Source organism: Salminus brasiliensis, chromosome 20 (genome assembly GCF_030463535.1).
Source record: "Salminus brasiliensis chromosome 20, fSalBra1.hap2, whole genome shotgun sequence".
Classification (NCBI taxonomy): Eukaryota; Metazoa; Chordata; class Actinopteri; order Characiformes; family Bryconidae; genus Salminus; species Salminus brasiliensis.
The window spans coordinates 6,788,374-6,813,476 of record NC_132897.1 but is presented as its reverse complement, the minus strand read 5'-3'; the positions used below and the strand labels follow the sequence as shown (position 1 = coordinate 6,813,476).

Below are 25,103 nucleotides of genomic sequence, written 5' to 3'. Positions count from 1 at the left end.
CCCGTGTTTGCACGGGAGCCGCCTGCTGTAGGAAACAGGCAGATGTTTTGCACGGCTACACACAACATGCTTTGACCACAAGGCTGCACTTCTTTCAGGGAGGCCCAAACCAGATCAACAGCTCTGGTTCACTTCCTGGCTTCTGACCCGTGACTTTTTAAACCCCCCCTCTCCGTCTCACACCCTCACCCCCTTCCAAAAAAAAAGTTGTTTACCAACTCTACTGGAGTTACACCACATGAGGTCACAGCAGAGACCAGCCAATCAGCTGCTGTCTCTGTGGAGAGTTTGCAATCCCAGCCAATCAGAAGCAAAGAGGGGTAAGTATTCCTCTCTTAGACTTGTACAGCTGCACAGACAAGTTTTCCTCGTGTGTGCACACGCCTTTGTCTTTATCTCCAGAGAGGGCCATGACCAAAGGTAAGGCTGACCAACTGGCCCACTGAACTCAATAGTCAGTGGTCAGTGAACTTTCTCTAATGTCCTCTTCTGCCTGTCCTTACACTGATTAATCCATCATGCTGGCTTTGTTTAGTAAACCCTAAGGCTCCAGCTGTGGTTGATGGCCAAATAAGGGGCTGATGGAGCACTGAGAATAACGCCGTCTGAAGAGGACACACTTCAAACAAGCTGAGTGTGTAAGAGTGTTTACTCTGAGGGAAAACCTTCTGGAAACATCTACCATCCACTCAAAAGTTGGAGATGTTCAGAACAGAACAGAAGTTATTTGCATACAACAGTCTTAAAGGCACAGCAAAAAAAACCGCCTGTTTAATGATTATAGGCAATAAAGAGGGGTTGGTCAGGCCTGTGTGAAAACATAGACCTTTAATAACATACAGGGCCTTTCGTTTTCCTGCTGAGAAGGATTGGAGAGTATGCTGGAGACAAGACTGGAATAAACATAGCTGTGAGAACTGGACTGAATCACAGCTGGCACATGCTGTGAAATGCCTGGGAACAAGTTACCCCCAATCATTCACTTACACAATCTCAAGGCCAGACGTCTGGACCTAGCTTCCACTTTTCAAGTTCTTTTTAGATAACACACATCTACAGAATCTTCTGTAAACCTGAAAAGTCACACTGATGGCAGGTGCAATAATGCTGTAATACAGTGTAATAGATATTTCTCACCCACAGATTATAAAAAAACAAGATTTCTGAAACAGGAAACTCAGAAACTCAGATATGTGTGTTAGTTATACATAGTCCTACTCTGCAGAAGTGTAAATGAAAGCTAGTTTAAATGTAAACTTAGCATATAATTACATAGAAATACCACAGTAGTAATAAATGACAGTAAAAAATATCGCTTCCTAGAATTAAAGGTGCTACAAGGGTTCTTTGAGAAAAGTCACAGAAGAACCACTTCCATAAAGAGCCGTGTTTGTACAAGAGGTGTTAGTGAGAAGAACCTAAATTGGTTTACGTCAACTGAAGGTTCCTCACAACCTGAATATGTTCCTCATACTCCGTTTTACAAATGTGGTTCTTTATGGAACCAATCGTGATTCTTCTATGGCACCACTTAACCCTCTGTTTGAGTCTGAGTCTGAGGGCATTTTCTCTATTTTTGCATACCAGTCTTAAATTCACTTTTAAAGGCATTTGCATGTAAGATAATACCCACATGTTATATATCAGTTATATATCTGAACAGTTATATTATAAACTGTTCAGATCAATCTCAGATCTCCATAATGAGACCCCATGTAACCTAGAGCACCGTATGATGAGATACTCTCACTCTAAACTTGAACAACAAATTCTTCATATTTCTTGTGAAAACATCCCTTTACTCATGTGGGCGGATTGTTTTGGTGCTCGAAATGGGTTTACCAGAGTCTTAGCTAAACAAAAGAAGTGGGATGTATGAACCAAATAAACGGAGAGAGGCAGGAGACGAGTTTCTGAGTGTCCACCGGTCAGTTTCACACAAAACCATGGACTGACCCGTCTTCACAGCCTCATAACTCTACAAGTGAGTCACGTACAATCTGGAAATGAGATGCAATTGAAAGGGTGGGCTCCACAGATTCAGGAGATATTTGAGGCGTATTTCTGTGCTGTATTATTGCAAATATATTCACAGAAACAACGCACTGGCACGTTCGTAGACTCCAGAAGGTTAAAGAAACATTTGTAGCACCTTTGCTTATAAGAGTTAATCTGGTCAACAGATTCGCTGTTGACTGTTATAACTGCTATAGATGTGACTGGACCAATCAACATATTTTTATATATATTGTAACAAAAACGCTGTGTCTACAAAAAAGCAACTTTACAGGAGGAGAAAAAACAGAACTTTTAATGGAAGTTAATGTAAAAAGATTGTGCTCAACAACTGTCAGATTCTCAGATTGTCAAAAAGTGAAAAACGGCAGTATGCAAATGTACAATAGACCTAAAACCTGTGCTGCTTGTATCTGTGGGCAATAATAATGTGGGCGTTTGCTTCTACAGAGAGGACGTGTTCTATGATAAACAAGGCAAAGATGGCTACCTTGGCATGAATCAATGGCACATGCTTCTCTCTGGAGCTGTCCATCTGTTCCGGAAACGTAGCACCAAGGCCCATCTGAGGCATCAGGGTTACGACAGAAACTGTGGTCTCCAACACCTGAGTAGAAACAGACAGTACACTACATCAAACAACACAGGTTTTAAGGCATGGTGTAATATACCATGCCTGTCTGATCGATATAAAGGCCAACATATAATGATATAAAACGTGTACAGTGATGAGACACCATAGCTCCATAGTTCAACATGTTTTTAACAGGGGGTTTTTCTGTTCAGCCTCTACAGTAAGTATGCACATGTGTATTTGTGGCCTGCATGCCTACCCAAGCACAGTTCCCTCATATGGCTTGTGGAAATCTGATGACTGGAGCGTTGGAGCATTTAACAACACTGTTTTATCAATATCATCAATATTAAGGGCAAGAAAATCTGTACTGTTGGATCATACATCATAATTTTAACATTTTAATTTTTCTGAAATCAAGGGTAATAAAGTTGCCCCCTCTTTGCTGCAGTCACAACTTCTTCTTTCCATCATCTAGGAAAGTTTTACATTAGAAAAACACTGCTGTAATGAACTTGCATTAGCTTGCATTAGCCACAACAGCATTAGTGAGGTCTGGTACTGATGTTGACTGATCGTTTCTGGGCCACAAACACCACTCTAACCAATCCCAAAGGTATTATTTAGAGTTCCATCCATCCAGAGAGCACAGATTCACTGCTATAAAGGCTAATTCACTCTTATGAAATAAAGAAGTTACAAAAAAATGGTTCTTAAAGTGGTTCTTCTGTGGCATTTCTCAAAAAGCCTTTCATAGTACCCTTATTCCTATTCCCAACAGTAGAGACCTTAGGCTCATGTATGACTGCTCCACAGTCTCTTTTCTATAAGCAGTGCTTTTCCATGGAGATTATATAAGATACGTACATTTGAACGCCAGTGTGGGCAATGGGTGCACCTTAAAGGTAGGTCTTTAAGGTAGATTTGGGTTAAGGATGGTTGGCTTACCTGTGTCTGAATCTGCATGGTTCTGGATGTCATAGTCTCTGGTTGTGTTGCTCCAGTTCACACAAACCTTTCCTGAGGATGATCTCTGCTGGGTTCCTCTGTAGTCCACACCATTGGAGTCTCTTATACACTCTGCAAAATTAGGTTGCAGAAGTGAATTAACACTGATTACTCTCTCAACACATAAACAGACACCTTTGAAACATCTTTGAAATCTTAAATGGATTGCCAATGCAAAACCATATATCACCTTTCAGATGCAACAACAAAGGCACAGGATTTCTAGCAAAAGGTGGCTACTGTAACTGTTATTTTTTTTTGTGACAGTGATGATATATTATTGTTATTCTAATAACTTATGATGCTACAATTTCCAGTGTTTATGCATAATACCATAAGTCTTACTGCATCCAAACACAACATACATTTTACTCAGTTATCAACTGTATTTATGTGGTGATTTTATATCTGTATCAAAAATAAAATATCATGATAAATATGTCTTCAAGTATTGTGATGCTATTTTTCTCATATTGCATATCGCCCAGCCCTAAAGCATACATTTTAAAATTTATGAAACTAAAATTTGGAGCATGTTTGAGTCCTTTCTTAAGCTGTTCAGCAGTGTTAAACTTCTAATAACATGCAAAAAATAATAATAATAAAAAAAATATTGAAGTTATGATCCGGTCCACCTTAAATGCTGCAGCAGTTCCACTCCTCGTTATGTACAGGCTGTATCAGTGCAATGCAGCATTTAAGGTGGACCGGATAATTAGAATAAGGAGCTGGAAAACAAGAAGCTAACTTCAGCCTCGTAACAAAGGGGTCTTACCTTCGACTGGTGATGAAGAAACCACCACAAACAGGCTGAGGAAGAAGACTAAGTGTCCAGGATGGTTCATTTTTTTACGCAAATCGCGTTTTTCTTTAGCTACAGGCTGCAGATCATGTCGAGTTAAAGCTGCACTGATTCCGAGCTGCTGCTGCTGCTGATCGGTGTGTTTTTCTAAACGTAGCGATCAGGTCTCTCTCCCTCTCCCTCTCTCTTTCAGAGTCGAGCTCTACACGTAAACATCTCTCTCCCCTCCCTTCCCTTCCCTTCCCTTCCCCTCTCCTGCTCCCTGCGCCCCCTCTCTCTACGTCAGCGAAAGGCTGCATGAGCGCGAGCACTAACAGCTTCCCTGCAGGCAGCTCGGCTGCGGTGTGCTGGCACATGCATGCTGTACCAAGCACTATTCCGTATGAATTGTAAGGCCATAACGCTTTATTTAATGCTCATTAAAGCCTTTAAATGTTTGGGGGGTTGTGGGGGTGGGGGTGGGGGTGGGGGTTTTAAGCACATGCACCCTTTTAGCTGGAGGTTTATGATAAGGAAAACAGTGGAGGTGTTAGTTTGGCTTTGGGAAATGCCACTGCCCTGCTCAAGGAGAACAGCCTGGCCAACCGGCTAAGCTGGTTGACCACCTTAGCTTTTGATGGTTTATTAACTGATCTCCCAGTTATCCAGCTGGTTAACAATCATCCAGTTTAGCAACACCACTGCCCTGCTGAAGGAAACAGCCTGGATAGCTCAAGCTGGTTAGGCTAGTCCAGAATGACCAGTATGTTTTGGTTCAAGTCTGATGGTTTACCTGGTCTCCCAGTATGACCAGCCAATATGACCAAGCTGGTGGACCAGCAAAGGGTCTGTTTTCCTTTGAGTTTGACGATTTAGCTGGTCTATCAGCATGGCCTACTAGACCAAGCTGAATGTCAAACTGGTCATACAGGTTGGCTAGTTTGCTAAAGCTGGTTGACCAGTGCGGTCAGGTGTGCCATGTTGGTCAACCATTGTTGTCATAGTGGTAGATCAGCATGGTCATTTTGGGCACACTGGTAGACCAGCTTGGTCTTGCTGTTGCTGCTGGTCTACTTGTATGTATGATCACACTGGTTGACCAGCATGCATTACAGTGATGATATGTAAATAATGGCTCTCCTGATTGGCTGCTCTGTTTACGCCCCATTCAAAACATCAAGTCCTGTGTGAAACACTCCTTATATCTTCTTAGCATGAATGGGCGAGGCTGAACTTCTGTACACTTCTGTATCCTCACCAGGGGGGTGAGGATACACCCTACAGACTGGTGGGCTGTGTGAACCCAGGGGGGTGAGGATACACCCTACAGACTGGTGGGCTGTGTGAACCCAGGGGGGTGAGGATACACCCTACAGACTGGTGGGCTGTGTGAACCCAGGGAGGTGAGGATACACCCTACAGACTGGTGGGCTGTTTGAACCCAGGAGGGTGAGGATACACCCTACAGACTGGTGGGCTGTGTGAACCCAGGGGGGTGAGGATACACCCTACAGACTGGTGGGCTGTTTGAACCCAGGAGGGTGAGGATACACCCTACAGACTGGTGGGCTGTTTGAACCCAGGAGGGTGAGGATACACCCTATAGACTGGTGGGCTGTTTGAACCCAGGGGGGTGAGGATACACCCTACAGACTGGTGGGCTGTTTGAACCCAGGAGGGTGAGGATACACCCTACAGACTGGTGGGCTGTTTGAACCCAGGAGGGTGAGGATACACCCTACAGATTGGTGGGCTGTTTGAACCCAGGAGGGTGAGGATACACCCTACAGACTGGTGGGCTGTGTGAACCCAGGGGGGTGAGGATACACCCTACAGACTGGTGGGCTGTGTGAACCCAGGGGGGTGAGGATACACCCTACAGACTGGTGGACTGTTTGAACCCAGGGGGGGTGAGGATACACCCTACAGACTGGTGGGCTGTTTGAACCCAGGAGGGTGAGGATACACCCTACAGACTGGTGGGCTGTGTGAACCCAGGGGGGTGAGGATACACCCTACAGACTGGTGGGCTGTTTGAACCCAGGGGGGTGAGGATACACCCTACAGACTGGTGGGCTGTTTGAACCCAGGAGGGTGAGGATACACCCTACAGATTGGTGGGCTGTTTGAACCCAGGAGGGTGAGGATACACCCTACAGACTGGTGGGCTGTGTGAACCCAGGGGGGTGAGGATACACCCTACAGACTGGTGGGCTGTGTGAACCCAGGGGGGTGAGGATACACCCTACAGACTGGTGGGCTGTGTGAACCCAGGAGGGTGAGGATACACCCTACAGACTGGTGGGCTGTGTGAACCCAGGGGGGTGAGGATACACCCTACAGACTGGTGGGCTGTGTGAACCCAGGGGGGTGAGGATACACCCTACAGACTGGTGGGCTGTTTGAACCCAGGAGGGTGAGGATACACCCTACAGACTGGTGGGCTGTGTGAACCCAGGGGGGTGAGGATACACCCTACAGACTGGTGGGCTGTTTGAACCCAGGGGGTTGAGGATACACCCTACAGACTGGTGGGCTGTTTGAACCCAGGAGGGTGAGGATACACCCTACAGACTGGTGGGCTGTGTGAACCCAGGGGGGTGAGGATACACCCTACAGACTGGTGGGCTGTGTGAACCCAGGGGGGTGAGGATACACCCTACAGACTGGTGGGCTGTGTGAACCCAGGGGGGTGAGGATACACCCTACAGACTGGTGGACTGTTTGAACCCAGGGGGGGTGAGGATACACCCTACAGACTGGTGGGCTGTTTGAACCCAGGAGGGTGAGGATACACCCTACAGACTGGTGGGCTGTTTGAACCCAGGGGGGTGAGGATACACCCTACAGACTGGTGGGCTGTTTGAACCCAGGAGGGTGAGGATACACCCTACAGACTGGTGGGCTGTGTGAACCCAGGGGGGTGAGGATACACCCTACAGACTGGTGGGCTGTTTGAACCCAGGGGGGTGAGGATACACCCTACAGACTGGTGGGCTGTGTGAACCCAGGGGGGTGAGGATACACCCTACAGACTGGTGGGCTGTTTGAACCCTAATCCCCCACCTAAATGCCTGGTTGGGCCTGTTGGGTCATTTGGCTGGGTTATTTCCTCAGTGCTGGGTAATTGCTGGGCTGCTGACTGTCTCAGAAGCAACCCAGCCATTAATGAAGAGCACCTGAGTCTGAGACCAGCTCTCCTGCAGGCAGCAGCTCGACTGAGGTCTCGACTGGCAGGATTTAGTGAGTGAACTTCCACAAAACACAAGACACTTTACTGCTCACCATTAAGTCTGTGAAATTAAGTCTATGTTATAAAGCTTATCTGAGCTGTTGCTGTGGCACTGATAGAATAGGCTAACACTTACTAGCTAGCTAATTGCTAGTTGCTCACTGTTACTGATACTGTCCGCTTATTTTATGATATTTGTCCAGTTATCGCTGAATATAAGGTCATTTTTAAGTCGATAATGTTTTCTATGGGACAGTTTTATTTAAATTAGCTAAGCTTAGCCTACCAGATAAGTAGCTAGCTAGCTAACGTAGCGGTGTAGCTAGTTAGCACTAGCTAGCTAGCTAGCAAAACAAATACGTAAGGTGTTGTTTATAAGTAAATATTGTGACCATTTGTCATTTTTGAGCAGTCCTTCTGTTAGGAATCATACTAATACAACTAACAGGCAGTTAATTGTATTGTATTTTATTGTAATTTTAAATAAAATGAATAATACAAGAAGAGTTAGCTAGCTATAGTTCTGGGTCAAATTCACCACGTCTGAGGCTCTGTTTGGACCCAGTGTGTTGGTTTATTCCTGTACTTTAACTCAAGGTGTTCTGTTATACAGTAACCCAGATCTAGGTTGTGGAAATTACCCAAAGTGGGCTGTTTTTAAGGCAGCATTTGTTTTGAGTAGTTATAAGTTTTGAAACCACCCATCCCCCTCCCCTCCCCATCCCACCTCATCCCATCCCCATCCCCATCCCCATCCCTATCCCCATCCCATCCCCATCCCCATCCCCCTCCCCTCCCCATCCCACCTCATCCCATCCCCATCCCATCCCCTCCCATCCCCATCCCCATCCCCATCCCCATCCCATCCCCATCCCCATCCCATCCCCACCCCATCCCATCCCCATCCCACCCCATCCCATCCCATCCCCATCCCATCCCCATCCCCATCCCATCCCCATCCCCTCCCCTCCCCATCCCATCCCCATCCCATCCCATCCCCATCCCCATCCCCTCCCCATCCCCATCCCATCCCCTCCCATTAACCAGCTCTGACCACCAGCTGTAAGGTACTGGTGAAAACACACTGTGCCAGACATGAATCCACATTAGTTGTACAATACTGTACTGCACTACATTATGTTTATTATTTATATTAAAAAGGTGCTTTAGGCATCAGATCTTATTAATCAACAGAAAAAACAGCCCTTTTGCAGCAGTTAGGGGGTTTCAAGGCCAGAGAGACCCCTGGCACCAAACCCTGGCATGTAGTTGAGAGCAAGGTCTCGAGCGTCATATGACTGTCAGCAGTGGCCATTCAGAAGCGGCAACAGCTGCCACCTTCACACACACACACACACACACACACACACACACACACACACACACAGCTTTCTCGCTCTCTCTATGACAACATGTTTTCAGCTTTGTTATCATTTGTCCTCAGTTTCACCCATTCTTGTCTATGGCCATCAGTTTAGCTGTCTGTAATCAAGCCATGCTTATTTGTACTCATATCGGGCTGTCCTTGACTGCCCTTCAGGTACAAGTTGTTCATTGTTCTTCAGACAGTGTTTCTGAGGAGATTAGATAGAAGATAATGCACTTGTGTAAGGAAGGAGAAATTCATGGGACCCATAGCATTCATGCATGGATAGAAAATGCTCCAAAGTCTAAAGCCGTTTTCACATTTGCACTCCAGTAAATGTCCAGAGAATCAGGTTGGGACATTATTAGGAGTTGCCCTTTCACACATGCAGCGTACACGGAAGATTTTCCATGTCAGACAGGGCAGCATCTGTGTAGCGCATGCAGGGGGCACGGCAGACATGACGCAAAAAGTATGATGCGGAAATAGCTTCGGATCTTGAGCTATGTCTGAAACAGTGTCCTGTCCACTGTCCCCTACAGATCACTACATAGGGAACAAAAGGTAGTGAAGAATTTCGGACACCTCATTAAGTGTGTGGGCTCATTACACATGGGCTCACTCTGACATTTTCCAGTTTTTGCACATTTTGCGTTCACACATACAGCTCCTCTGGGAAATGTCTGGAAAAATTCTGAGTTACGGTGCATGTCTGAAAGGGGCTTTAGACTGAATTTTGGAGGCATGGATGAATCTCTCTGCAGATTTCTCTAGGAGAACTGAAAGTGAGTCACCTGAGAAGAATGGAGGCTGTGCAAATGTAAAGGTGGATACACTAAACAGTGAAATATCTAATAATAGATAATAGATTAAGTTGTAGAGGCTTTTGTTATTTTTTTGTTTTAAAAAATTATTTATATTTTTTTTTTTTTCTGATGCTGAACAATGAACAGCTTGTACTTAACAGTCTTTTAGGCTGTGAATGAACTAAATGAAGGGTGGTCTCTGCATTTAAACAGTGTAGTATTTTGATAAGAGACTGTAATACATTCAGTATTCTTAGCAGCTGTGGTCTCTTCAGTCATACCCAGAACCCAGAACCTCACTCCTTCTATATCTAATTTAGCTTGACCTAGAAAGGAGTCTGTCTTCAGAGTGTCTAATTGTTTCACCATGTGGACACAAACTTCCATATACTGGGTTCACCACAGCATTCTACAGAATGGCAGTAAATAGTCACATAATTAGGCCAGATGGTCAGCTTCCTGTTCCACAACACACTCCTGCCAGACGGCACACACTCGCATTCACTCGTCCGCTGGCTGGCTTACTGGCCTCCTTCGGCTGTCCTAATTAATACCTCAAAGTTTCCGAAATAAAATGTTCCAGTGGTTTGGATCTGGTGGGTCTTTGTGCTGGTAGAAGTTTTCCGTCCAGACCCCTGGTGGTCTTTACTGAGGCTGGTGGCAGAGCTGGTTGCATTTGTTTTGCATGTCCTGATACGTTCTATGAAGCAGAGCTTTGTTTGTCCGAAGTCTGGAGGCTGTTGCCTAAATGTAGCAACTGATAGTTATGTAAAAAACATTAGGACACTTCATGAAAAACCTTGTTCTTAACCCTGTTGAGATTCTGTGGGTTGATATGCATGCGAGAAATCCTTCAAACATCACCCAGCTGAAAGAATTCTGCATGGAGGAGTGGGGGGAAACTTTCTCCCAGTAAAGGGTGAAATGCATGCTATTAGGGCATTGACTTTTTAGATTTCTATTAATTACATTTTACAATTTTTAAAATTTCTTCTGTTGTATGTATTTAGTCACATTAGCGCCATTCTCTCAGTATTGCTCACATGAAGATCAATGTTTAGATGATTTTAAAAAATGTTAAGGTTTTCATGGAGTGTCCTAATTCTATTACATCACATGCCTACTTAAATTGTCAAGTTTTCAGATAGACAGTATAATGAAGAATGATAAAAATGTGCATAATTCAACCAATGATGGACCAGCAAATACACTAATGTTTCATGTATCTAATGTTTCAGATACTTTAAGTTGCACCCACTGCTGGCACAGATGTGCAAATTCACTCTGGAGCAGAAACAGGAATCTCTTGGCCTCATGCTGCCTAATGCAAGGCTTGGGCTAGAGGGGTATAAAGCCCCTCAGCATTGCGCTGTGCAGCTGTGGAACTGTGTTCTCTGGAATGATGGATGGTGCTCCATCCAGTACTGTTGGGAGTGAGGTGGGGTGGTGGTCATCCAACACCCTGACCTCACTAACACCCTTGTCGTTGCTGAATGCAATCAAATCCTCACAGCAATGCTTCAAATTGCTACTAGCGAATCTAGTAGAAAGCTTTGCATGGGCAGTAGAGACAGTTACTTCAACAAAAGCTCAAATTTTATTATTTTTTTTTATCACCCTTGATTTCATAAGAAACAATGAATTAGCAAGTGTCCTAATATTTTTGTCCATATAGCATATCTGCTAAAAAGAATCAACGTAGGTATTAGTAATTAGGTATGACGGGTAATTAATTCAAATGAAACAAGTGATTTTTAAGGAATAACTGATATGATGTCATGGTTAAAGTTATGAAAATTAAATGTACAGGCAGAAACATTCTGTTATGAGGAAGCTGAAAGATCATGCTTTAAGGTCATGGTCATTAATAATAAAGTAAATAGAAATTTTCAGACTTCAGAAATTCAAACTCTTCTAGGAAAAATTGCACAATGTTAAACCTCAGAAAATATTATCTTAAATGTATAAAATTATAACTTCTAAAACAAGCACTAATTTTCTCCCAGCCGAGAAAACTGTTAGTAACTGGCAAAATACGTAATACCATCATATCTGTGACCAAAAATAGAAAAATAGAAAAAAGTTAATACAATACAGAATTATTCACATAATATTCACAGATAATATCACAGATGATATTACATACAGATTCACGCAAATACTGTGTGCTACAGTAATACTTGTCCACACAGCCCAACTTTAATAGATCACGATGGCTGTGCACTTTGCCGTTGTCCTCTTATGTATGACTTTTGGTCACAGACAGGCTTTGTATGATTCTGGGCCTTGGTATCCCAATGTGCCCCACAGATGTGCTTTCCTTAGGTTGAAAAGTCAGTGTGTGTTAATCAAGACGAAACAGCAGCTTAAAGATGAATGGAACAGATGAAGTAGTTTATTCTTCAAAAGACAAGACAGAGGTCATCTCACACTCTAAGAATATAGATATAGAAGGTAGATAGATAAATAAATAAATAAATAAATAAATAAATAAATAAAGGGCTGCTGGCCCCTACTGTTACTGGGCTACATAGTGAGGCCTAATGCATGAAGGCATTCCCTAATGCACACAGGCGACGTGTGACAACAGTGTTTTTCCTAAGCAGTAGATCATCTCCTGTCCTACACTGTGGACACAAAGCAGGCGCTTCACCTGCCAGATGGATCCCTAATGAGGCATGAAGGTCACTATATCCCCGCTGCTTCACTTAGCAAACTCCCTCAACATCTCTGCTGCTGACCATTACATCACCCACCCATACAAACCACCGCATCAGTGAGAGAAACCTGATCACACACAGCTAATGGAAGGAAAGAGATAGAAACAATATGGACAAAAGTATTGGGACACCTGTTCAGTTGAAATCCAGAGATCTAAGTCAATCTAAATGTGTATCCTTCTTTTGTTGGAGTAACTGTTTATACTGGAGAGGATAGGCTTTCTACTAGTTCTTTAGCAGTGCTGTGAGGATTTGATTGCATTCAGCGATGAGCTGAGGTCTGGATGTGAGGTCTGGATGTTTGATCACCACCACCACACCTCATCCTAAAAGTATTGGATGGAGCACCAACTGTTATTCCAGAGAACACAATTCCACTGCTCCACAGCTCATTGCTGGGGGGCTTTATACCCCTCTAGCCCACGCCTGGCAATAGGCAGCATGGTGTCAATGGTGTTCATGTTTATTTATTGTTATATTTAGTCTTATTCTATTGGCAGTACTTCTCTACAGAGACCAGACAATCTGTGAGTGTTCTTCGCACAACTGTGTCAGCAATGGAAGTAACTGAAAGTAGCTGAAGGCATCTTTTAGAAGGGGTGTCCACAAATATTTGGACATGGTGTTTATGGAGAAAAGTGAGAGACTGTTATGCAGAGCAAGGAAATGAGGGAGTGAGAGAAACGGAGACAGTGAAAGTGCAAAGAAAAGCTTTTATGTTTGAGCAGAGCTGCTGTGGGTTGGCATAAGGCAGTTAAAACCGGTCTGGGTGAGAAAGAGAGGGCGAGAGCGCGCTGAAAGCTCGGCCACACACCACAGCCCTGTTCACAGATCGCAGTCAGGCAGCACAATCCCGTCTGTTCTCAAAGCTCTAGCCTGAAACTACCACACAGCCTGTTGTACCTGTCTGCTACCTGGGCAAGATTAATTGTAGCATACTTCTTAAGAGGTACACCGATCAGCCATAACATTAGTACCTGTAGACTGTCTCGTAAGGATGTGTGCAATTTTGTGTCAGAGCGGCAGGTCTTGGGGGGGGGTGTTCCCTGCAGTGGGCAGTACCAGGAAAGGGCCGTGGGTGAACGACAGGGTGATGGGCACCTAAGGCTCATTGATGTGATCCATGGAGGATCCTTGAAGGATTTGCTACTAATGTTCAGGATGCCTTCAGAGGTCTTGTTAAACCCATGCCTCAGATGGTCAGAGCTGTTGTACCTACTCAATATTAGGTGTTAATGTTATGGCTGATCGTCTAAAATCATTAATACAAAGAATCCAGTTCAATAGATTTATTTAATGTAAACATTTTTACATCAATCAAAAATACATTTATACAGATTGAAGCTATAAATAACTACAAATATGTAATGCTTTGGTTGCAGAGAATGGGGTGTATGTGTGTGTTGTAGAGAGAAAAAGAGAATCCACAATGTAAAACTGCTATGTATGACTTTTTAAACAGAGTAATTTTTCCTTATCATTTTGATATATGGATACAGTCTAAAAGGAGTCTACAAAACATGCTTGCATGTAAAATATTATATAATAAGGTGCAACTCACGCATGTACAGTTCTATGCATAAAGTTGAGTTTGATCCGTTTTGTTGACTAACAGAAAATGAGCTTTAAAATCCTCCAATACAATTTTAAAAGCCATTTCCCCTTTTCCAGCACAATTCCAAATTATTATTGTTGCATTTATCATATTAAAAGTAAAATTAAAAGATATCCCTTATACATGCCACATTTCTAAATGTAAAATTAAGCAAGTAAACAAACTTTGACCGGGGCGCTCAAACTTTTGCATACGACTGTACATGAATAAACATTTCCCTGCATTTACATTGGAAAAAGACTGGCCAAAAGAAAGTACAGGGACTGGCTGTAGCACTCAGTCAGCAGTCTGGCCGGCGTGGCCACACAATAAGTGACCAGTGTGTTGTGGAGAAGCAGAGCACTTGGCTGCAAATCCATTTGTGCTCTGGCCTGCGTCCACAGTAATGTGATCCTGCTCCAACTCTAGTGCAGTCGTCAGTCTGCCTCTTACATAACTGCGTCTGCAGGACTCGCAGCAACACTGATCACCTTTCAGAAGCACATCTGTTCTCTCACTGTTGTCTAATACTGTCTAATACGCTCGCTCCAAAACTGGTCGTGCGCATTGGCTGGAAGAGAGGTAGTTTATTTTAGCTTACGCTCACCAAGCAGTTTATGGGGAACACTTGTACACCCATTCATTCATGCAGTTATCTAATCAACCAGTCATGAGCCAAGAGGTTCAGGTAATGGGGGTAAAAATGTGATCTGTGACTTGGAGCGAGGCACGATTGTTGGTGTCAGACAGTACTATGCACAATTGTGGAGAGCAGAACTAGAGTCCGATGGGCTACAACAGTAGGAGACCATGTGAGGTTCCATGTAGCGATCCTACTAAAGTGCTTAGCGAGTGTATTTGTGAAGAGCTGCACTGCTCTCAATGTGTTTTTAATGGGATTTTTGTCAATGTTCTATAAAACTTGCCCATCTTAATAAGAATGAGGTCTTTTGGTCTGATGGACCTAACAAGAACTCTTCAAGGTTTAACCCTGAAGTGTTTGAATCACTGTTCTTAATCTGACACACAGTTCTGTTCATTCATTCATTCCTCACAGAGTCGACGAAGATGCTGGAGAGGAAGACTCCATGCTGGCTCAGCCGTGTGTGTGAATCCAGCAGGTCCTGAGCTAAGGTCGAGGGGTCAAGCAGGGGTCTGAGCTTATCCGAGACTCTGAGCAGCTGCAGGAGGAAAGCAGCCCTGGCGTACAGGCCACAAAGGGCACCATGGAAACGCGGCTCCATCAGCACACTCAGCCAATCAGGATCCAGGGTGTCACCTAGACGACACACAAGAAGCTCATTCTCACGCTAATCGGGATGGAAGTGATCATTGTGCAGTTCCCTTTAACTACACCTCCTCCTGCTCAATTAAGGTAAATGACCATGATCTTGTGTTATGCCTGGCTCTCACAACAGGATCCTGAGAATGTGTGAAACCCCATACATAATGACTGATTCCACTGATTAGTTTTGTCCTTAGTTGTCCTTCACTCACAGCCCATTACTATCACACACAGTCAGATTATGCTTATGAAGCGCAGACTTTCTTGCTGTGCCGTTTAAAAAAATGAACTGTGAAAATTGTCAATCTTATTACCAATCATGTTCAATTTTTATTAATTAATATTCAGAACAAGCTTATTGATTCATTAATTATTTAAGGGCATGGAGAGAAAAGATGGAGAGACATAGACCATATGGTCAAAACCACACGAAGCAGATTGGAATGGTGGAGGGGTCTTCAGATTTTTCTGTTTTTGTTGCATAAATTTAATGACAGAAAATATTCAGTTAACTTGACCACTCGTCCTAACCAATGGCCCCAGAATTTCACAGATCACTGTGCGAGTTGTGTGAATTTCACAGCCAAACGTATGTTTCATAAGTATTTATGTTAAATAGGATAACAGTAACTTATGATATTAATGTATATTTGTTTGGTTCCAAAAGAACGATCTTGGTTCTTTAAATTGGTAAAGAAACTTTACATCAAGCGAAGCTTCTTTAACTCGCACACATCTTTGTTAAACATGGTTCTTCTGTGGTGTCACTCAAAGAACCCTTTGCAGCACCTTCATTTTGAAGAGTGTAGAACACGTTCATTCTTCAAAACTCAGGTGGCTATGACTGGACTCTGAGTACATCTGAGGAGCAGAGAGTTTATTAACTGTGGGGGGTGTCCATAACCATTGTATGGAGGCTGGGTTTAATGAGGGGTGGGTGGGGTGGTACTTAGTCAATCTGAGACACGCTGCTTTAATTGTTGCTGAGGCGGCCAGTAGGAGCATCAACATTTGGAGGGTTGCTGTCCACCGCTACTACTATGCATTAGAGGGAAAATCCCATATATTTAATCGTTAGTTGAGGCAAAGTTACAAACTAATCTAAATTTAACCTCTAGGTGGTGCACTAGCCAGATTTGGAACAGCAAAACTGTAATTTATTGGCATACAATGGTTATTGTTGGACAAATCACTTTGTCTAAATTTTCCCCTCCCCCCCTTTAATTCAGTATTGCCAATTTACCCACCCATTCGTAACTCCCCTAGCAGTGCATCGAATTAACGCTTGACTTCTCTGATACATGTGAAGCGAGCTACCACCTCTTTTAAACTGCCACCGAAGCGGCACTGCCAGGCAGCAGTCACGCTCAGTGGAAAGGGCTGGGTCCCTAGCTCCACTGCACAAGCTAACAGACGCCTGTGTGGGCCAACATCGCTGTAAGAGTGATGAGGGGAGACAGTGCCATCTACCCACCTGGAGAGCGCACGGCCAATTGTGCTAAAAGTGACTGCTAAGATTATATGACCATGATGTGATGTGGAGGACTTCACTGAAGATCTAACAATGTAAGGAGTTTTAATTACCTAACCGAAGACTCTTGCAGATGCCGAGGTTCTCTTTGACAGATGCTGCATTCTGCTTTGCCCACTGATCAAGATGCTCTGCAAGAGACGAGGATTCTGGGTATCGCTTTGCGAGGCAAATCAGGTAAGGCAGGACAGTCTCAGAGATGACTGAGGGCTCCAGGTACACATTGGCTTCATCCTGCTCGTACAGACTGCTGCATCTGGCAAGCAAACAGAACACAGGCAACTCCAATAGACTGAATGTACGGACACATCTGGGACAGGAGCACATTGTGACATCTTTAGTAAATCTTTGCTGCTCCAGATTTGTAAAAATGCTTGTCTATACAAGAATACAGCTTTTATTGACAAGCCATAGGGAAATGCAAACCCATAGTTTCTTTATAATTAGGTTAATCACGATGTTGTATACTTGCTGCATCAATAAAATTCCATTAACATAAGTAATAAATTACCCATATTTTACCATAGTTGTCCCCTTTTAATGTTAACTGGGAGGTGCCAATCTTGGGTTCTACTTGTCAGTCATATCCTTACCAGTCACAGAGATAGTGTTTTGTTCACTTGGTTATAGTTAAATATTGGGACACACACACACACACACACACACACACACACACACACACACACACACACACACACATACATACATACATACATACACATATATATATATATATATATATATATATATATATATATATATATATATATATATATTATAGTTTATCCTACTTTTATTGGAGTAGCTGTCTCCATTGTACAGGGAGGCCTTCTACTAGATTTTGAAGAAGCATTGCTGTGAGGATTTCATTGCAATTCAACAGCTGTAGTGAGGTCAGGATGTTGGATGATCACTACTCCGCCTCATCCTAAACTTTTCAACTCAAATTAAATTTATTGAATGGAGGACCATAATTCCAGAGAACAAAGCTCAGTGCTGTATGGGGGGGCTTTATACCACTTTAGCTCATACCTGAGAGTAAGCATAGTGCCTATAGGGTCATGTTCTCCACAGGGACTGTGTTATGTGCATTTGCAGGTGTGGCTGTAGCTTAAAGTAGCTGAATGCATTTATTAGAAGTGGTGTCCATAAACTTTTGGGCATATAGTGCAGGTCTGATTCTCAGATAGGTCTCTTAAGCTGTGTTTTATCTCTCTCTCCAGTTTTTCATCCACATTATGCTAAGTATCATACAACCCGTTTAATGTTACACTGTGTTCCCCGAGAAACTAAAAGATCTATTGTTACTAGACCAGGGCTATCCTCTGATGCAGATCTAGGCTACAGGTATGCACATGCATCTGTTAACTCACTGTGCGTGTTTGACCTCCGTCAACAGGGAACCGAGATCGCACTCTGGGAGGTGACACACCAAAGCTTCCAGGGTTTCCGCGCTCTCCCACAGTTCCCTCAGTAGCAGGTCCAACAGCGAACGTAGCGACTGGTTGATCTGCATGAGGAAGCAGCCCTGTGTGGATGCACCTACTTCAGACTGACCGAGGATGGAGGCGAAAACAGCAGCCTTGGCCCTCACCTGCTGACTCGCATCCTGAAGTAGGTGCACACCTGTACTGATCAACCTGTACAAACACACACAAACACACTTGGAGATCAGCTTTCCAGCACACAACATAACACCATACCAACTACATAACCTAAATGTTATCAAACTGCAAACAGGTAGACTCGAATGGGCTGGGCATTGTTTGGTGGAAACCAGATAGGGAAACAAGAGATAGCGAGGAATCTGATAAGCAGCATGAGCTGCAAGGCAAACAACAGCACAACATTAACCACTGGCTTGTAGTGTCAGGGGTAAGACCTTTACCTATAAAAAAAATAATCACAATTACAGTTGCATGAAAACATTTGGGTACCCTTGTCCAGAAAGTCTGTTACTTCTAAATGATTAAGGAAGTAGAAGATGACCTGATCTCCAGAAAGCATGAAGTTATTTATTTTAAGTTTTTTTTACATTTTGAGTGGGTATCCCAATAGACCTGAGCTCTCATGTTACTTTTCCCAAGATCTCAGACCCTTTCTGGCCTGTTACGGCTGGGCTGATGCAGATTTTTAAAGATGTTATAGACAGTCAGCAGCTATTGTCTTTCCTAAGAATCTGCCCAGCCCTATAAAAGCAGGAGAAGACTGATGATAGCAAAGCTGAAGTCGTTTTCTCAGTCCGTAATGTAATTAAGAAATGGCAGCTAACAGAAAAGGGGGAGGTAAACCTACCAAGAGAACTGTAACCTGTTTGACTGCTAAAGACTTTCAGGAAGATTTAGCAGGAGTAGTGGTGCACTTTCCTATGGTGTTGCGACACCTGCATAAATGTGACCTTTTTGGAAACCTTCACCTTCGTCCTCACCACACAATTATATTACCTAAATAAGGCTAATGCATCCTGTGAACTGATCAAGTTAAAACATCATTATTTTTTTCCCCCCATTCAGCTAATTAACAAGCCAAACACATGTGTTAAACACAACTTAACCAGGACAGAAAATACTTTGGCAATAATTTACTTGGCTATTTGAGACAGAAACCCACCTTGTGCTGAGGCCTTTTAGAGTTGGACCTCCGCCCAGGCTGTTGGTCACTACTGCAGCTCCAGTGAGGCCTAGACACTCAGCACAGGCCAGTCGCAGAGCCTCAGGAGCCTCAGCACGCCGATGAGTCTCCAGTAACGTGCACCACTGGCTTAGCAGGGCCAAGTCCGTGCTGAAATATATACCCAGACAGTTCTTTTCATCACAAGAAAAACATCACCTCTTTGTAAATAAAGCCAATCTGTGGAATTATTTGCTAAAATGCGTCAGTGTACTGTAAAGGGTCAATCTGAAGGTGGCAAATCAACTGTAGCCCTTTCTAAAATGTAAATGTCCAGAGCACTTTTGTAAGTCGCTCTGGATAAGAGCGTCTGCTAAATGCCTTAAATGTAAAAATAATGCATGCAGTCTCAGCATATTTCTTAATAACTAAACTAACAATTCTGAATTGCACCAAATTGAATCAATGTGCTGTGGCCTTCCTCTCATCTCGTACCTTCATACAAGGTGACGGTAACACCACAGCCTGAAAGACATCTCACCTTTGAGAAAGGAGCAGACTCACAGCACACAGAGACTGTGAAAGTAGCTCTGGACCTCCTCTGCTGCCCTTAAGCTCCTCCAGCAGAAGCACCACACACTCCTGCAGCTCTGCTTCTTCAAGTCCAGAGAGGAGAGGCCCAGGCTGGGTCACTTCAGGGCTCACAACGTCCACCAGTGCCATTAAAAACACTCTTTTGTACTCTACATCCTGGTCCAACAGTGCCTCCTTCAGGTTGGCCTGCACACAGCATATACAGTGATAAAAGCATTTGAGCATTTGAACAAGCTTTAACTGGTCTGGAGTTGAGCTAGCTGAGGCAGCCTATGGTCAGCCATGGCTTTGAAAAGTCTAGAAGTCGAAGCTCATTTACTTACTTGTGTGTACACTCAGATGGTCTATGAGCAGTGCCATAGAACCATGTTTGTAGAGATGTGAGAGTGTGAAGAACATTTTGATGGTCTTCAACCTCACATAGCTCATGTAAAAATATGCTTTATGGAACCAAAAGTGGTTCTTCTGTGGCACTGCTCAAGGAACTATTTGTTTAGTCATTTTTAAAGCTGTAGGTCTTCAGCTGTAACTTCTGAAAGCCCTTTAAAAAGGTCATTAAACAATCTCCAAATGGGTGGGAATGCTATGAGAGACTCTAGACAGAGATGTTCTAGCCCGATAAGGTTTGCTATGTTGCTAAGTAATTATTCTGCTATACAAGGAGCTGAATTAGGTGTGTGCGTTTGGTTAAAGTTCATTGCAAACAGGTCCTTCACAATAAGAACAGGGTGTAAAGAGCCTGCCAGGACCAAGCCTGTTCTGTACTTAAGGATTACTAAACACAATAGCTGTGGTAATATGCCTTAATCAGGCAAGTGCACAAGCAGTGTATCAAAGATTGCCAGCTTGAGTTAAACCCCACTGAGCAGCGTATTACAGCAGCTTTCTATTGCCTTAATTTCCTTCCATTGTGTTAGGTTAAATAATGAACACAAATGGACCCCCAGCCAGCAGAGCTAAGCCCTTACCTCAGTCAGTCCAGAAAACCCAATCGGTAAGTATTTCTGCACTTCACAGTCAAGAATCAAGCCTAGACTAACAATGTTGCCTGTGTCAACAATGAATACCAGTGAAAATCCATTTTCAGTCTGTGCTCAGATTTAATCTGGATTTTGCAAAATTGGCCCTTTGTGTATAAACATGTTGCCGCAAGCAATATTATACAAAACTATTCACTTCGCCTGCAAGACCAGCCAGATAATGTTAAGTGATTTATAGTCTTGCAAACCAGACTTACTGGCAATAAGCAGAAGTTTGGCTTGTGAGTCACTTATAAATAGCTGTTCTTGCAGAAAGAGTCAATAATTTTGATGTGCTTCTGTTTAATGTGGCCATAAAGTACTACTTTATATTGTGTGCCTAATAACTGTGTAGTTACACATTAACAATTCATGTAATAACTACTGGTGATCATTGTTACAGGTGGATTAGAGCCGTACAGCATCTTGAGATATATACACATACACACACAGTCTGTGGACTAAGCTGCTGCCACTATGACCCAAGGATTGCTGGGTTCAAATCCAAGGTCATGCTTCCTGCCATCAGCATCTAGAGCACAGTAGCTAGAGTGCACAATTGGCCTTGCTCTGTCTGGGTGGATAAATGGCTCTGCTAGCATCAGCAGTAGTTTGATAAGTGGCTGTGGCTGATTGTGCTTGTGTCTGTCCTCACCCTCCCAGTGTCGGGAGCAGGGACACCTAGGGATTTTGGGCCACATGAAAAAAAGATTACACAGGGCCTTACAACTCAACAATTCTGCCAAATTACTCAATTAATACATTTTAGGGCATTCACAGGCCCTTTTAGTCATGCTATATAAACATGAACCTGTTGGCACCATTACTAATGCCAGGTGTAGGCTAGAGGGGGTATAAAGCCCCCCAGCATTGAGCTGTGGAGCAGTGGAAGAACTGTGTTTTCTGGAATGATAGATAGCCTTTCCTGGGCAGTAGAGACTGTTACTCCAACAAAAGGTAAGGTAAGGGTAAGGGTGCACGTATTTGTCACTGTACAGTGTACAGCGAAATGTGTCCTCCGCATTTAACCCATCTGGTAGTGAACACACACTCACACACACACACACACGTGTTAGGGGCAGTGAGTACACACACACACCCAGAGCGGTGGGCAGCCAACTCCAGCGCCCGGGGAGCAGAGAGGGTAAAGGGCCTTGCTCAAGGGCCCAACAGTGGCAGCTTGCCGAGCCTGGGAATCGAACCCACAACCCTGTTATCGACAGCCTGGAGCTCTAACCGCTGAGCCACCACTGCCCCTGCCAAAAAAGCAGGATCTACTATTTTTTGATAACCCATGATTTCAGAAGAAACAGTGAGCGAATAGGTTTCCCAATGCCTTTGTTCATTTAGTGCATCTTTCATGTTGTGGACTTAAACAAAACATTTGCTCTTAATAAACTAGAATGGCACATGCTTTGTTGGAAATGGGTCAGTCTCCCAGTCATAGATTAAGCCTAGGCAGGGTCAACAGTGAATCACCTCTGAAAATCTCCTTGCAGTCTTTGCTTAGACTAAATCTGGGTTTGTGAAACTAACTCAATGTTTAAACATGTTGCCTCCTTGCTTACCTGGATTTCTCTCTCCAGCAGCTTCTGCAGGCTGGTTCCTCTCCAGCTCCGCCCCTCCTTTATCCACCTGACCAGCGAGAGCCGTGCAACTGCACTCTTACTGGACAAGTTCTGCCAAACCTGCCACACCCACTCAGAGTCTTCACATAGGAAGTGAACTGCACTTTGGTGGAAGGAGGCAGAGCCAAGCTGAACAAAATGGACACAAGATAAGACAAAGGAAGAAGGCATGTTCACCAGAAACACAGCACTGTAGAGGCTTTGAGGTAGATGGAAGTGGAAGTAATTTAGTCAGAATGTACAGCATCATGGGCTATAGAGCAGCCTGCCAGGTTAGAAGCTTTATCAGACATATAAATACATTTGGAATCTGTATTCAGCAGCATCTTTCAGTGCTCTGATTCTTGTTAGAAGAAATCCACTCCCCTAAACTGCACCGCGACTGACCTATAGGTAGAAACGCAGAGATAGTCGAACCTCACAGCAGAACCAATCGAAATCTCCATATTGGGGAAAGTGGGATGTCTGATTTAGCGAGAGAATGGCCTTAACTCGGTAATCTGGTAAATGTTTAATACAGCAAGAGCGTCTGATTCTGTCACTTAATGCTACACCAGAACACCTGTTTGATATGATAACTGGAAATCAAATCTTTAGGTGGGTATCTTTTATGCAGGCAGAAAAGCAGCTAAATTGATGATTGCAGGGTATTATTCATCAAGAAAAACTCAAAACAAAAAAGCAATGTTTTCCAGGCTGTGATTCTTAAATCTACTGTTTATCATTGCATTTAAAACAACAAAAAGTAATGACATAATACCAAAATTTTAAACGATTGCAACTAATTAAAAACCCTGGTACCTCAAGTGGATGTGGAGATCGGTGCATCTCCTCCAGCAGCAGAGCGCACAGGTGGTTGAGGAAAGTCCCAGAGCAGCTCTTTTTCAGGTATCTCAGCACAGACACATACTCCTGCCGTACCAGAGGACACCGCTGCTCCGAGGAGGCCAGCCACAGCCGGGCCTCCAAACCCTCCACCACCTCACGGAGAGAAGAGCGGCAGTGGCTGGAGACAGAAAGACTAATTCACGTTCATTATTCTTGATCTCTCACTCGACACTAGGTGGAACAAACTAACATTGATGACGGGGTTTAAAATAGAGAAAAGAAAGTTTGGTTAGCTTTATGCCTTCGGGGTTTGGGACACCGCAAGATGTTCTGAGCATCTTTGATTTAGTGGTCAGTTTTCTGTTTTCCAAGCAACTCCATCTGTCTGTTGTACTTACTTATCAGAGTGTAGCGCCCTGACCAGGATGGCTTTTATCTGTAGCAGTTGGCCGTGTACGCGGTTGTGGCAGCATGGGCTATCCGGTGACTCAGGCAGCTCTCCCACCATCTGCAGAACGCTTGCCAGATACTCTGTGGGAGGGATCATAGCAACCAGGGCTCTGGATGACATCACTCTCACTGCGTAGACCGGACTAGCGGATAGTTGGAGCAATGGGTGCAAGAAGTCTGTCAGAGTGCTGAAGAAAAGATGAGAAGACAATCAATCAATCAATCATTCTTAATTAATACTTAATTACCTTCTAGAAAAATAGATTTTTCTACATTAGGGAATCTAACTGACAGCGCATGCCTGAGAGGAAGAGTTTGGTGGCAAGATTTTAAATTCCAGTGTGTTTGTTTCTACTGAATGTCTGCCAAGGTCTCCACAGAATTAGAAAGCTTGGTTTGATGCAGCACATGATGACTCGTCTGCTTCATGTGTCCAGAGCATGTTTTGTACACTGTCTGTTTACATTAGAAAACCGACTCATCACCATTACAAATCTTCTCCAAAATATCAACTTTGCAAAGACTGCCAGATTCACATCGTGTCTAAAAGTACAAAATAGCATAAATGGAGGTACAGGGTTTTTGAGGAACAGTGACTATGTGCAAAACAATTCTAATGTGGAGCTAGAACTAGAACATATCCTTTAAATCATTTGCTGAAGCTGTAAACAATTAACATGCCATGCTGAGAACAGTAAACAGAGCATTGCCAATTGGGGTACTATGGAAGTGTAACTGGGGGTTGGGTGCCTTGCTCGAGGGCACATCAGTTGTGCTCCAGTGACCTTTTTGGACCTGAGCAATTCTTTGCTACCTTATCTTACATATTTAAGCTTAGATTGGACTGTGTGCAATGGCAGTATGCATGTATTGCATTTCTGCAGAACGTGTAAACACTAAATTAGATGTTGGGAATATTTAAACATGCCTGGGATGCAGCAAAAACACATTTTAATAACAGTAATAAATAAATAAAAAAAACTAACTTTTTTTTTCTTTTTAAAGATTATAATCTTTTGAGTGCCAACAGGACTTAAGAAGGCCTGGAACGTCTCGAAAAA

General features: G+C 43.6%; 2 protein-coding genes and 1 long non-coding RNA gene across 3 annotated transcripts in view; 1 reads left to right on the top strand and 2 right to left on the bottom strand.

The window, feature by feature from the left end:
* Positions 1 to 4,593, bottom strand: part of pik3ip1 (phosphoinositide-3-kinase interacting protein 1) — a 28,825-nt gene extending 24,232 nt beyond the window's left edge. Inside the window, exons 1-3 of the mRNA XM_072664709.1 lie at positions 4,374 to 4,593; positions 3,539 to 3,670; positions 2,507 to 2,623 (exon numbers count right to left, since the gene is read on the bottom strand). Of these exons, the coding sequence (XP_072520810.1) occupies positions 2,507 to 2,623; positions 3,539 to 3,670; positions 4,374 to 4,443 (319 nt within the window). The 5' untranslated portion in view covers positions 4,444 to 4,593. The remainder of the gene's footprint in view (positions 1 to 2,506; positions 2,624 to 3,538; positions 3,671 to 4,373) is intronic.
* Positions 348 to 4,035, top strand: LOC140541911 (uncharacterized). The gene is made up of 2 exons (XR_011977965.1): positions 348 to 420; positions 536 to 4,035. It is a non-coding gene; the product is annotated as an uncharacterized lncRNA (long non-coding RNA).
* Positions 4,594 to 13,777: 9,184 nt separating the features above from the next.
* The window catches only part of LOC140542122 (tRNA (32-2'-O)-methyltransferase regulator THADA), a 28,056-nt gene continuing 16,730 nt past the window's right edge, over positions 13,778 to 25,103 (bottom strand). Inside the window, exons 24-31 of the mRNA XM_072664973.1 lie at positions 23,991 to 24,230; positions 23,566 to 23,770; positions 22,705 to 22,893; positions 20,065 to 20,303; positions 19,524 to 19,694; positions 18,287 to 18,553; positions 16,967 to 17,169; positions 13,778 to 15,376 (exon numbers count right to left, since the gene is read on the bottom strand). Of these exons, the coding sequence (XP_072521074.1) occupies positions 15,138 to 15,376; positions 16,967 to 17,169; positions 18,287 to 18,553; positions 19,524 to 19,694; positions 20,065 to 20,303; positions 22,705 to 22,893; positions 23,566 to 23,770; positions 23,991 to 24,230 (1,753 nt within the window). The 3' untranslated portion in view covers positions 13,778 to 15,137. The remainder of the gene's footprint in view (positions 15,377 to 16,966; positions 17,170 to 18,286; positions 18,554 to 19,523; positions 19,695 to 20,064; positions 20,304 to 22,704; positions 22,894 to 23,565; positions 23,771 to 23,990; positions 24,231 to 25,103) is intronic.